The sequence below is a fragment of the Peromyscus californicus genome, unplaced genomic scaffold (assembly GCF_007827085.1).
Source record: "Peromyscus californicus insignis strain IS unplaced genomic scaffold, ASM782708v3 Scaffold_15__1_contigs__length_86483966, whole genome shotgun sequence".
In the NCBI taxonomy this organism is placed as follows: domain Eukaryota; kingdom Metazoa; phylum Chordata; class Mammalia; order Rodentia; family Cricetidae; genus Peromyscus; species Peromyscus californicus.
In genome coordinates, this window is record NW_026294447.1 from 9,899,135 (window position 1) to 9,913,365 (window position 14,231).

At 42.0% G+C, this 14,231-nt stretch overlaps 1 protein-coding gene across 1 annotated transcript in view; it reads right to left on the reverse strand.

Annotated features, from left to right (window-relative positions):
* Window positions 1-14,231, reverse strand: part of Scin (scinderin) — a 90,362-nt gene that overhangs the window by 26,159 nt on the left and 49,972 nt on the right. The window contains exons 5-10 of the mRNA XM_052738167.1: window positions 7,475-7,567; window positions 5,187-5,319; window positions 4,586-4,674; window positions 3,496-3,711; window positions 988-1,109; window positions 471-561 (exon numbers count right to left, since the gene is read on the reverse strand). Of these exons, the coding sequence (XP_052594127.1) occupies window positions 471-561; window positions 988-1,109; window positions 3,496-3,711; window positions 4,586-4,674; window positions 5,187-5,319; window positions 7,475-7,567 (744 nt within the window). The remainder of the gene's footprint in view (window positions 1-470; window positions 562-987; window positions 1,110-3,495; window positions 3,712-4,585; window positions 4,675-5,186; window positions 5,320-7,474; window positions 7,568-14,231) is intronic.

Below are 14,231 nucleotides of genomic sequence, written 5' to 3' on the forward strand. Positions count from 1 at the left end.
TTGCATCATGCAGGAATCCTGGATCATCTCCCTAACTTGAGGCCAGATGATGAGCAATTATGATTTTTGTCTCCGATTTTAATTCTCCTCTGCTTTATAACATAACATTTTCACAGGGCCTCAGGGTTAGGATGTGCACATAACACGTAGTTCTGTCTATTATCACTCTTTGTTCATAGCTGTAAATGTCTACTGACTGTGACATATGGTGGATTCTAAAGAGAAGAGTCCCTCTGCTTTCTTCTCAGACTCTGAAATTATTAGTTTTCTGTTTTTATTTTGCCTTTGGTGACTTACTCTTCTCTAGAATCTGAGATAACCAGTGTGTTATGAAATATTTGAATTTCAAAATAAAAATAAATCGGCATAAAAATTTCAAAATCCCTTTGACTGTGGGAAGTGAACTTTCACTAGGAAGTGGGCCAGACGAATCTGGAGTTGTGTGAGTTGGGAAGGCAAAGCCTACCGACCTGCACAGCCTGCCCTCCAAGGGACCGATCCAACTGAACAGTCAGGAACGCAGACATGGTCAGCTCATCTCTTGTCGCTTTTGCTCCTTGCCTAGAGGAATGTAAGCAAATCACACCGGTTTGAGTTAACATTCAACACCATCTCATGAAACCACTTCAAAAGGAGACTTAAGATACCATGAAATACCAAAAAGAAGTGACAGCACAAGCAGAGCAATCAAAGCTATAGGTGTTTTGTTGGGTACTAATTCTGGATTGCCCTGTGGATTTCTAGAAATACATAGAGTGGACATCTCCATCTCCATTCTAAAGAAACCGGGCTTTGGCCCTTTATATGACTTTGCTAAGTAATCGTGTCTGTCTATTGCCTGTTATTTTGGGAAATCGTCCCCAAAGTACACAAGATCTGAGTACAGTTGCCTTCTGTAATCAAGGGATGATTCTACCTCATGCTCTGTGGAGGTCAGTCATGTGGAGCATGACCTGTGTGTGGCACTTGGGCTCTGCCAGGACTCACCACGTGTAGATGATCTGCCCCCTGGGGTAAGTGTAGAGGATAATGTAGCAGTCACCACCATAGAACTCGCCATGGGAGTTTGGGTCGATCTGGACCCTGCCACTGTTCTCCACACGCCAGATCTGAAAGAGACAGAATAGACATAAACTGTTACACGTTCACTGACCTCAACTACTACTCATAAACCATAAATAGTTTCCACTTGTGACTCATTATCAAGCAATGTTTAAATTATTTTTCTAACCAGTTTATAATCAAGCAAAAGCAAGAAGATTAACAAATCTGACAATTTCTTGACTTTTAAAAGCTTCTGTTTCTTTTGCTTCCTCCTCAATATTTAGTCAGTTCTGAGGATTTTGTTGCTGATGGTTCTGTTTTTAAATTTTATTGTCATTTTGTTTTGAGACAGGATTTCACTATGTATCCCAGGTTGATCTTGAATTTAAGATTCTTCTGTGTTAACCTGGTAAGAACTAAGATTACGAGCATGTGCTACCAAGTCCAGTAGTTCTGAGACCATTGGTGTGTGTGTGTGTGTGTGTGTGTGTGTGTGTGTGTGTGTGTGTGTGTATGTGTGTGTGTACATCTGGGTGTCTCTTTAAATTCATGAAAATAATACGGTACTACTACAATAAAAACTACAATTCAGCTCAGAAATATGCTTCAACTTTAGAGTAAAATATTTTTTCGTCATTTGTGAAAAGGCCAGTGATGAAGAAGCCATCAGGCATTTCACTGTGCACCTGCGGCACAATTCCTCCAACGTGAGTGCGGGGGAGGTGGCGAGGGGCAGACAGGACTGGCTTTGGAATGTGGGGTGAGCAATCATGAGGAACAGTGCAGGGCTTCTGTTCCTGTGCCATCCCTCTAGAGACCAGAGGGCTCAGCAACACAGCCTCACCAACCCCAAGAGCCTAAACAGAGCCACTGTGACTGTGGGATGTTCTGTATGGCAAATGTGTTGCTGATTAGTCAATAAATAAAACACTGATTGGCCATTGGCTAGGCAGGAAGTGTAGGCGGGACAAGGAGGAGAATAAAGCTGGGAAGTGGAAGGCTGAGTCAGAGAGACACTGCCAGCCGCCACGATGACAAACAGCATGTGAAGATGCCGGTAAGCCATGAGTCATGTGGCAAGGTATAGATTAATGGAAATGGATTAATTTAAGCTGTAAGAACAGTTAGCAAGAAGCCTGCCATGGTCATACAGTTTGTAACCAATATAAGTCTCTGTGTTTACTTGGTTGGGTCTGAGCAGCTGTGGGACTGGCAGGTGAGAGAGATTTGTCCTGAGTGTGGGCCAGGCAGGAAAACTCAAGCTACACACTGTGGGTTAGCATCCCTAGTGTGGCATAGGAGCCCTTCTCTGAGAAGCTGTGGCCAGAGCTAAAGATGGCACTGTAGTCATAGTGGGTGCCGAGGAGCTCCGTCTGCTCAAGTGCATTCTAGGCAAGCTGCCTGTGTTGAACTTCAGAGAGGATACCCAAGCAGGACGAGCTGCAAACAGGAAGTTGACCCCCTTTGATGGTGGCATCAGAACATTTATGATCTTGTCATTTCCCACCCCCCAACACCTACGCAGTTCTTTGAAAAGAGGAAAACTTAATTTCTAAATTTATCAACTAAGACCTAGGAATGTAAATATGAAGTACTTAACTCTTGTACTTAAAAAAACTGATGAGAGGTCTAGGAGAAATCTGTTAGTAAACAGCAATGCTATGATACATCTGGGATAAAATCTGTGAAAAGTATCACTTCCAAGCACGGAGAAAAGCCTTTTCAGTGCCCACGGCTGGCTCCTCAGGAGAGGTGTAGCTGATACTGGATGGAGCTGCTAGGAAAGGGATGGCTTGACAACAGTTCATGAGGAGTGGGGATGCCTCAAACGGCAAGAGGAGGCCAAGGCTCCGATCCTGGAGGTTCCAGCAAGGAGGAAAGCCTCCAGAAAGGCTGCAGGGCCATGAAGATACTTCAGAGGAGGGATTATATTATCCAGGCCCCACTAAGTTAGATCAATGGAGAGTGGACTGAGTTTGAAGAGATTTGAATTTAAAACAATTAGGAGAGTTGTAGCAATTTTGATCTAAACTGTCACAATCAATACATTCAAGTTGACTGCTCAGAAAAGATCTGCTTTGAGCTCATTTTGTTTCATGAATGCTTCCAATAGGTAGGGGGAAGAAGAAATGGATGGTACGTTCTGAGTACAACCTTGTACAACCCCAGATACAGACTTTCTGATAGAAAACGCTGCTGCATCCACCACCTTAATGTCAGCACGCACATGTGCACATGGGCCTGAAGCCGAGCAACAGCTCTCCAGCTGTAACTCCACGACTCAGTGTGTAGTTGCGACTCAGTGTGTAGTTTGGGGTCACCTTCCTTACCAAGTAAAATTCACCTCTTAAAAGGGTTTAAAGATGGCCACAGCTGTATCCCTCCACTCCCAGACAGTGCTACAACGAGGCCGATAAAAACACCAATGGAAAGAGACAGATGTAAAAATACCTCCACTGTGCCAGAGCCATCATCCACCATGTTGTGCTGGGCTGCCATCTGGGGAGAAGTGTGCAGTTTGGATGCATCAAATGGGACCTGCTGTATGCGAGCCACTTTCTCTGTGATGTAGACCTTCCCAAAGCCATCGCTCTGGTCTTTATCCTTCCAGTCCTTAAAGAACTGTTTGAAAATCGGTGTTTCACCACCTTCAGGGAGAACCTGAATCTGCAATTCAAAATAATAATCAATGGGAAAATAAGAGACAGAAGAATATCTCCAGTAGGAGAAAGAATACTGTTCTTGTTTCTATCACTGCACTTGCAACTTCGTAAGTCTGTGCAACTACAGGCATCCAACCTAGGTTTTTCTCACTGCCAACATCATTGCTCCTGAATGTGAAAGACGAAGATGAGAAGAGGCTTCCTATGTTACCACTGAATCAATGTTTGTTCACATTAGGTTCACAAGAGATGGGAGCGGGAAGAAATTATCCCACTCTATTATTGGTTCCGGGATATATATGGAGAAAAAGAGTGGCTAGTCAATGTCTGAGCCAATCTGGAAGCAACCAAATATGATGAGGGTGTTACCCAAGTCTCCACAATAGACTGAGGAGTGGTTGATAGTCTTTGTGCAAGTTTTTGTTTTGTGAGATAGGTTTTTATGTAACCCAGGCTGGCCTCAAACTCTCTACGCTGCTGAGAGTGGCCTTGAACCCATCTCCCTGCGTGCACCTGCCGAGTGCTCCGATTACAGCTGTGCACCACCACACATCCAGTTTCATATGGTACTGGAAATGGAGTCCAGAGCTTCATGTGTGCTGGGCAAACACTCTACCAGTCACATCCCCAGCTCTGTGTAGCCTACTCTCTGAGAATGTTCCTCAAAAAAAGACTACTAGGGATGGCCCATGCTCAACTGGAGAATGGCTACACACACACACACACACACACACACACACACACACACACACACACACGGACACGGACACACACACACAGACACACACTATTTTGGAACAAACTTTTCATGAGCTTTGTGAAGATGTCATGACTCTCAAGTTTTAACGGTTTTTCTAGGGATTTCTTTTCACACATACTTGAGTATTGGTAGAATAATTCATTTTCTGTAGAAACTCCTCCGCTGTCTTCATTGCAGTCTTCCTCTCCTGTGGGTTAGCATTTTTACCTAAAATGAAAAATAAAGAGATAAAATTACAGATGAAATTACAAAATTACTATACTGCACTGTACATGGCCACATCACCCTGAACACGCCCAATCTCATCTGACCTCAGAATTCAAGCAGGGCCCAGCTGGCTCCTCCTTGGATGGGAACACACTATATGATTAAGAAATACTTACATACCAAAAATAAATGTGGTTGTGATTTAACTTAAATATAGCAATGGGAGAATAACAAATTCCTTGGTACATTAAATACATTTAATATCATAATAATTGACAGTATATTTAACAATGTATGTTGCTGTTACTCAAATGCTTTCCTTAGCTCCCTAATCTTTGCTGAGTAGTTCCAAACGTCGGACCACTAGCTGCATCTTAGGTGAGATATTTACACACTGTATCTCAAGAGGGGTGCTTTGCTTTAAAATCAGGATGTTTTCTTTGCCCTCCTGGGGAAGAAAGCATCTGTATGAGCATGAAATACAGCAACCATATCAATGGCATCTCTTATACCTTTCCATACGAAAATTTGTTTTGCAGCACCGTGGTCCAAGATGAAGCATTCTTCAGAAAGCAACGTTGCCATGGAGAAGGGGTTTTCTTCAGCCACCAAAGTCACTTTCATGGATCCACTTGCATCTGAAACCTAACAGAAAAGCCATGAACTCCATGATTTCATTTTGGGAAGAAGCAGACATTCTAAAATGGTGCCGTGGTGAGAGCGAGAGTGGACTACACACGTTGACAACACAAGCCTTACGAGCAAAACTGCCTCAAGACCAAGAGACAGAGCATCCCTGAGCCCAACCAACGGTATCCCAAACACTTCTGTAAAATTATTCTTAGAGGCAGAAGAACTACTAACAGAAAGTTACATTTTGACACTCTCTCTAAAACATCAGAAAACCATGATGATAATCGCAATGCGTAAGGGCTCTCACAATGCTAGTGCATGCTAAGTTCCCTGGGCCCCTTTGTTCCATGATCATTTATTTTAAATTTTAGAGCAAACTTTTCAGAAGCTGATGTATAATAAACACACAGAGCAGAGTATAAATTCATTTAGGCTTCAGTCTCTGGGTCCCTATTAGACGGCAGTCACTGTACAGAGGAGAACATTGATAGAGTGTAGTTTATGGCTGCAGATCTTTCTATCCCAGTCCTGAAATGTAGCCATGCTTTCAGAAAACCATCACGGTAAATTGTTTTCTGTCACGGGTGGAGATAAAGCCTTTAAGGAGGTTTTGTAGGTGGTTGTACAAAGGTGATATTTATTCACGAACCATCGCAATGCGTTGGTTTTCATGGTCAACTTGGGGGGCGCAGGGTGATCAGCTGCATGTTTGTTAAATATGAAGGCTCCAGACCCAGATTCAATCAGCAACCAAGTTTTGCAACCACAAGGAGAGTGTGCACAGGGATTTGGCTTGCCAGTCTTGTTGGCCCCAAATGATTTCCAGGATGACACAGCTTAAGTTGTACAGTATACAATAGCCCACTAGAGGGAGCCATGGTTCAAGATTAATACTTTCTTACGTTGAACTATTTCACTCATACATAATGCTATCCAAGAGGGAAGTTTTGATCAATGGTGGGGAACAAATGACATTTGCTAGACTATAAAAAGAGTAATAAAGTCACAAACTATTTAGTTAACAATGTCTGTATGGATCATGTTAAAAATATCAGTATTTAGCAGATATGATTATGAAATCATATTTTCCTTTATTGTCGAGGAAGAAAAGAAGCCACATCCCCATTAGAAAAAGGAAGTTATGTTACATAAATTAGTAATTCATCTTCATTCAGAACTATGAAGTTGGTAAGCTAGAAAGTTCCTGAGAAGGGCCGGGTGTGGTGGCACACACCTTTAAATCCCAGCACTCAGGAGGCTGAAACAGGTGACTGACTCTCCATGTGTTCAAGGCCATCCTGGTCTACATAGTGAATTCCAGGACACCCAGGACTACACAGAGAGACCCAGTCTCAAAAAATTAAATAAAGAAAATGAAAGAAAGTTCCTTAGAGACTACCACATGAGTTTTTCTCTTCTTGTTGAAAAGGACAATATCACTAAATTGTGCAGGGAGATTACCACCTGCTCCAAATGACCTGCTTAGGAAGTTGTAGGAGGGGGAGGGACACAGGAGGAGTCCCGTCCTCACAGTCTCCTTCACTGCCCTGTTTTATGGCTTTTGTCAATTTCACCAAGAGTAGATTCAAAATTCTATTGCTGCAAGACACCTGAATAATCACCAAATAGAACCACTTTCTTCCTCCTCTTCCTCCGCTCCTCTCTCCTTCCCCCTCCTCCTTCCTCCCCCCTCCCCTCTTCTCCTCCCCTTCCCTTTCACATTGGAAAACTCAGAAGACTGTATCCGGCCCAGTCACTAGGTCAGCCAGCACCCGGTTCAGGGCGGGTTCCACCCTGTGTCCCTCTAGCTGACTGTAGAGTTCACCCTCCTGGAACAAAGGAAACACTCTTTGTAGTGAAAGGATATTCTAAAGATGAAGGTTTTACAATCTTACCAAGAATTTAGAAGAAAAGGCTTACCAAATGTTTCATTCCACAAAGGAAATATTTTATCAGCTATACCAAATCAAAATATAACCATAACAAAATATAACCATCGTGTAAGTTACAGCAGTAACTTCGTTATCATTAATGAATAGAACAGGAAGCTACAGGAGTGAACATTGTAGTACATACATAAGTCTCTGTGAGGGCGAAGTGAGTTCCCTCCTCCAGTGGAGACAGCCTCCCCAGTGCTGAACTCAGAGTCCCACCCCAGCAGACTCACCATGTACAGCTTCGCCATCTTCCTGTTGCTTATGTCTGCCAGGGCATCATCATCGTTATCCCCATCTGGGAGTGCAGGCTTTTGCCCTAAAACCTGGGAAAAGGGGAAGACGGGAAAAAGTAGTACAGAATCGTAAAAGCAATGAACCATCTTCTGTTTGTAAAAACGTCAATTACAAAACACAAGCAATTGAACTACCCGAGTCATGCATTTCTTGTCAATTTCTACAAACAGGCCTCTTCCCGTGGGTCAAAGCTGCAGGTGGCATGAAGTAAACAAACGCTGCACCTGCTGCTGACATGAGCTTCTAAGAAAGCCCACGTGACACTTAGGTGCATCCCTCCTTCTTTAGACTAACAGGGATTAAGTTAAATGAGTTCTTAAACTCAATTCCACAGCAGACAGAATTTCTTCCATGGCCTCTGATTATAGAAGTAATCTGTAGTTTCTAATTCATTACTTGAATTATTGTTTGGGGGTAAAATATTGTGATGGTTAGTTAATCTCAATCATCAACTTGATCTAAAATAGCCTAGGTAATAAGCTCTGGGCATGTCTGTGAGGCACTTTATTGGTTTGGTTGAGGTGGGAAGATCGACCCTAGATGTGGGCGGCTCCACTCCCTAGGCTGGAGTCCCAAAGCTGTATAGAAAGAAGGCTTGTTGAGTATCAGCATTCATCACTCTACACCTCCTAACCATGACAACCATGACTTCTGCCACTGTGACTTCCCTGTCGTGACTGAGTGTAGCTCACAGTGTGAGTTAAAATCAATCCTTCCTTGCATAAGAGGGTCTTGGCAGGTTATTTAGTCAAGGCACTGGGATTGTAGGTACGCACACCACACCCAAAGCACAAGTACAGTTGTATCAAGCTTTGTTTTACATTGTGCTTCCGACTTTTGTGACAAAATCAGAGACATGGTTGATGCTCCACAAGTATTTATCAGCTGAATAGATAAATACATTTATCAATGCTTTGTATGTGTGACACAATCCAAAAGTTCAAGTACATCATTTGGGAGACTATTCATTTGAATCTGCTTTGCATTTGTTTATACTAAAGCTGCAAAATACAAGAAGTTTAATTCATTAGCTTAAGTGACATAAATAACACAAAACAGACATAAAATGTAAACTTACTCTAAATAATGTAATTGTCATAATATCAAGTTAAATTTAAACCCAGAAAAGGGACAAAAGGTATTCACATAGATTCTGCAAATGGTCAACGACAAGAGGTGAGCTCTTAGCTGTTCCTCTCACGAGCATGGACTCTAACCTTCTGAATCCATAAACTCAGTTAAACACTTGCGTTGCCTTGATTGTGGTGTTTGTCAGACATCGATACCACATGAAAATATCCATTACTGAATGTCAAACAATACAAGTGTACATAAACCCTGCATGAGCATGTGTACAGTCTCAAGTTGAGAAATTCACCTGGAGACTTGTGTTCCGGGAACTTGACATCTTTTGTTTATGTGGTGAATAACAAAACATTTTAATTGTTATATAATCTGAAAGGCTGCAATAGAGTTTCTTTTTTGCTGAGAGTTGGAACATATCCCAAATTAAACACTTGAAACCAAAATCTCCTTTAAAAGGCATTTGCGGATTGATAAAAGCAAGTGTGGCACGAAAGAATCACTCAGTCTCCCCAGGAAGCCCCTGTAAATCTATCCCAACCAAGGTAGCAGTTGGGAATAAATAATTTTGGTTAAGGGTGTAACTAATCCTGGCAAGTCTCCCATTGGGCCAACTGAGTCTGGGAACTGGGGTATATTTAACTTTTAATTTCCAGACAATTCCCACATTAGCCAGGTATCTTAATTAGCCCTTTGAAGGATGCTAGCGCAGTCGGGAATTGAACCAATGCAACTTGCTGAAAACAGGCCAACTCCAGGGTAGAGATAGCATATGCTACTGTGTCCCTAGGGATCATCTTCAGCCTCAGTTCAAGAACTAAGCATTTACCAAGTACCTCACTGGGGAATGAAAGTGAGTTTCCAAACACCTTGCCTGTCCCTTAAGGATTTTACACTCTGCCTAGAAAGAACAAAATAATTAAGTTACATCACTCTATCAGCTATCCTGTGCGTTTTGATCTTTGAAACAGACTGCTCATGCTGCTCTTCCATTTGGTTCCAGGCAAGATTGAACATAAGCATAAAATGTCTTCATTTTCAATTCCATACTGTTGGCATCTGGCCCGTGAGTCCTTTGTGTGTGGAATGGTGTGTTCTGACAGCGTAAAGGAGTAAGGAAAGAGAAGAGCTCTATTTGAATCTGTTCCATAAAAGCTCACATTGTTGCTGTGAGTGCCTCACATTCAGACCTGTCACTCAAGCTTAGAGCTTGACTGTCTTCCCACTCCTGCTAGTAAGCATCCCTTTAAAATATCACCGTCACCTAGCAAATTCCCAACTAGCCATTTTCCTGCCCCTGTTTGCATCAGGGTATCTCCAATCCCCTCTTCTCAGAGTTTAAAGCCCATTCTCCACTGAGTCACTGAATGCTCCCTTTTATAGTCATGGTAAGGGGTCCTTCATATGGACTCTGGTGAAGGTCCCACTTTCCTGCCGTGGGCTACACTTACGCTGCCACCTCCCTCCTGCCTCCAGCCTTCCAGCCTCACCTCAATTGCTCATCATAAGCTGCCTAGCACACTAGCTGCTGACACTCACTTCATACTTTCCCTATGCTTTAAGAGTATCACTTGATCAGGGAAATCCTGCCATTTGAAGCATGCATGCACCTACATGCATGTACATATGTAGGACAGTCTGCTGAGTGAAATAAGACAGACACAGGAGGAAAGATGCGACATGCTGTCACACTCATATGTGGAATCTGAAGTGTTTGAACTCATAGGAGCAGGGGTAGATTGTGGATTCCAAAGATCAGTGCATGGAAGAAACAAGGCTTTGGTCACGGGGTCCAAATTTCAGTTATAAGATGAAAAAGTTCTAGAGACCTGATGAACAGCACAGTAACTAAAGGACTGCATACATGAAATTTTCCAAGAGAGTGGGTCCTAATTTTACACACACACACACACACACACACACACACACACACACACACACACACACACAACACACTCACGCATGCACGTGTGCACGCACTCTAATTATTTGATTGTGATAGTTTCTTCACAAATATACATGAACACCAAAACAAAACATCATTTTGTCTACCTTCAATATATGTAATTATTATCAATTTTACCCCAAACCGATTAGAAATTAAAAACAAAAGGCTTTTTACTTATTCTGCAGTAATTATTCTTAAACTTTAGTGTACTCAACCAGCATCCGGGTGATCTGACAAACACATGCTGTCAACAGCCAGCAGCTGAGTCCACAGGGTCAGTACTAAGATCTAGTACTCAGCCAGTTCAGAGCTGAGTACTATCCTGTCAAGCCAGACCAGGAGGTGGGGATCCCAGAACTCTCAGATGTGGACATTACCCACCCCGTGCTCTCTCCCCAGCACCTTCTTTCTCTAATCAGGGTGACAACCTCCATGTCCCCTGTGGGAGTAGTGCCCCACGCTTCCCCTGGGCTTATCCTCTTGCTGGATGTAGCTTCTCCCTGGGGTGATGGGCGTGGCAAAAGTAAACCCGCGATTATTGCTGGGCTGGTTCAGTCAGCTATAATTAAGTTCACAATAGCCCTGCTCGCTGACTGGCTCTGAGTCACATCGGGACCTTTAGTCATGTAATCGCATCCTCACTATTGCTCCGTGAGCCTAACCCCACAGAAAAGGGTTATACTCAAAGAGCTGACACGACTTCATAAAACTAGCTGATAAGTATTGAGGCTAAGTTTCCCACTTGTGTTCTTGTCATGTCTTAGTTAACTCAAAATAATTGGTTACATACTTCCCTGAATTTCAAGTTTTTGAAATAGACAAAATAGTTCATTTCCCGGATAATGTTCATGGGACCCCTCCAGCAATCTGGTGCTACAGGGGTCTGCATCTTTCCTTTGATCAGTTCTGTAGTAAATAGATGACATCAAGTGGTTTTTATTCACAGAGAAACCCAGGATTTTGTCTGGCAGAGATAAAAATCACCTCTACACTGCTCAAGAGGCCAGCATTGCATCTATTTTCAAATTCACTTCCACACTACTGCTCCATGCACATGCCCATCATTTGGAAACTTCTTTTGTTATGATACATTTTTGCTTCTTTGTTTAAGGAGTGAGTTAAACACGACCTTTGACATCAGTTTGTGCTAGTCTGAATGAGAATGACACACATATCTGGATACTTGGTCAGCAGTCAGTGGAACAGTTTGGGAAAGATTAGGAGGCGTGGCTTAGTTGGAGGAGGTGTGTCATAGCAGGTAGGCTTTGAGGTTTCAAAAGTCATGCCATTACAGTTGGCATTCTCTCTTTCTCATGGTTGTTGTCTCAAGGTTTCAGCTACTGCTCCTGCACCATGCCTGCCTGCCTGTTGCGATGCTCCGTGCCGTAATGGTCATAGACTCTAACCTTCTAGAACAGCAGTTCTCAACCTGTGGGTCACAACCCCTTTGGGGGTCACATACCAGCTATTCTGCACATCAGATATTTATATTATGATTCATAACAGTAGCAAAATTACAGTTATGAAGTAACAATGAAATAATTTCATGGTGGGAGTCACCACAACTTGAGGAACTGTATTAAAGGGCTGCAGCATTAGGAAGGTTGGGAACCACTGTTCTGGAACCAAGAGCCCCTAAATTAAAAGCTTTCTTTTATAAGTTGCCTTTACTATATGGCATTTTGTAACAGCAATAGGAAAGTAACAAAGATAATCATTGTATTTTGGTATAAGACTTCATTTGTTTGATTTTACTTCTTTGAAAATGACTCTTAAACATCTGCACTCATCTCGTCTAAAGCACATGTATTGGACAGGGTCTGCTTGTGTATTTTTTGCTCTCATTAGGCGTTGTGTGTATTCAGCCACATACTTTTAAAGTCTGGTTTAACAGATGCACTGGACACCTCTCTAAGAACTCTGCGTTTGCTGTCATTTCATTGTCGCAGCAGCCCTAGGAGCCAGCCCCGTTCTTTATGCCATTCTACAAGTGAATATTAAAAGAAGAAGAAGAAGAAGAAGAAGAAGAAGAAGAAGAAGAAGAAGAAGAAGAAGAAGAAGAAGAAGAAGAAGAAGAAGAAGAAGAAAGAAGAAGAAGAAGAAGAAGACTGGGTAAGGTCCAGGTTACACGGCTTTAAGTAACAAATCAGTTGAACTCTGGTTTCAGACTACATATTCTTCACTATTCTTCACATAGTCTTCACTAGTACATTCTGCTTGCCTTGCGGGTGCTTTTAAAGGCTCCAAAGGTTTATCTCTGACAGACTGCACAGGAAGTAGTTCTAGTCTCCCCCTGGGACTAGCCCAGGGTGGTGATGAGATGGAGAAGCACATGCTCTAGTCATGGGGATTGGGATGTGCCACTTCCCACTCCACAGAACTCATTTTTGTCTTTCTCCAACCCCTGTCTCCTCCTTTTCTTCCTTCTTCTTGGATCTGCCTATGCTGTGGCCATTAAATTCTGAGACAGAGAAATTCTTTCATCACATCAGAGTGTTGTATGGGCTAACAGACATTAAACGAAGAAATAGTAGGCTGAGATGTAGGTCAGTTGGTAGAGTGCTTGCCAAGGATGTAGGAAGCCCTGAGTTTGATCCTTGGTGCTACATAAAACTGGGCATGGAGGCACGCACCTTTGATCCCAGCACTTGGGAGGCAGAGACAGCTGGATCTCTGTGAATTCAAGGCCAGCCTGGTTTCCAAAGCAAGTTCCAGGACAGCCAGGGCTACACAGAGAAACTCTATCTGGAAAAACAATTAGAAGAAGAAGAGGAAGAGGAGGAAGAGGAAGTGGACGAAGAAGAAGAAGAAGAAGAAGAAGAAGAAGAAGAAGAAGAAGAAGAAGAAGAAGAAGAAGAAGAAGAAAGAGAGAGAGAGAGAGAGAGAGAAAGAAAGAAAGAAAGAAAGAAAGAAAGAAAGAAAGAAAGAAAGAAAGAAAGAAAGAAAAAGAAAGAACAGAAAGAAAATTGTTCAAGATCATCCTTGAGTTTGAGGGCAGCCTGGGATACAGCAGGCCCTGTCCCAAAATAAAATAAATAAAAACACTAAATTGGGAGGATCAACAACCTACAATATGAAGGAAATGTGATCAACAATCATTCTCTGATATGAAAGAAAATTCTAGAACTCTAGAAATTATCTTATGGGAAGGAAAATATTCATATTTCAAGTAAAAATTTAGTCTACTAATCATTATCAACAATATGAACTCATAAAACAGTAATATGTATAGAAAAACATTAAAAAGTAAATAAAATGTTTTTTCCCTCAAATATAGTACTTGGTGTAAATTTTTTTCTCTACAAATTTTTATATCTATTTTACAGAATTTTAGTAATAAGTGTATTTATTTCTTTAACAAACAAAACAGTAAAAAAAATACATCTTTTTTGTCTTACAGGTTTTTTTTTCCTTCCAAACAAAACAGCTATATCCTTACTTCATATGGACTAATTATCATCTCCTATTCATTTCAATCTACCATAGACAACCTCAGGCCACTTAGAATGTCATCAAAGCATCATAAGTATTCTTAATGGGTTGCTAACTGTCCTAAATCATTGTATCAAAGAAACGTTAACTCAAAGACTTAGAAGTGACCTGAGTATCTTGGCAGCCTCAAGTCTTCAGGAAAGAATTAAGTGGCTCCTGAGATCCCAATA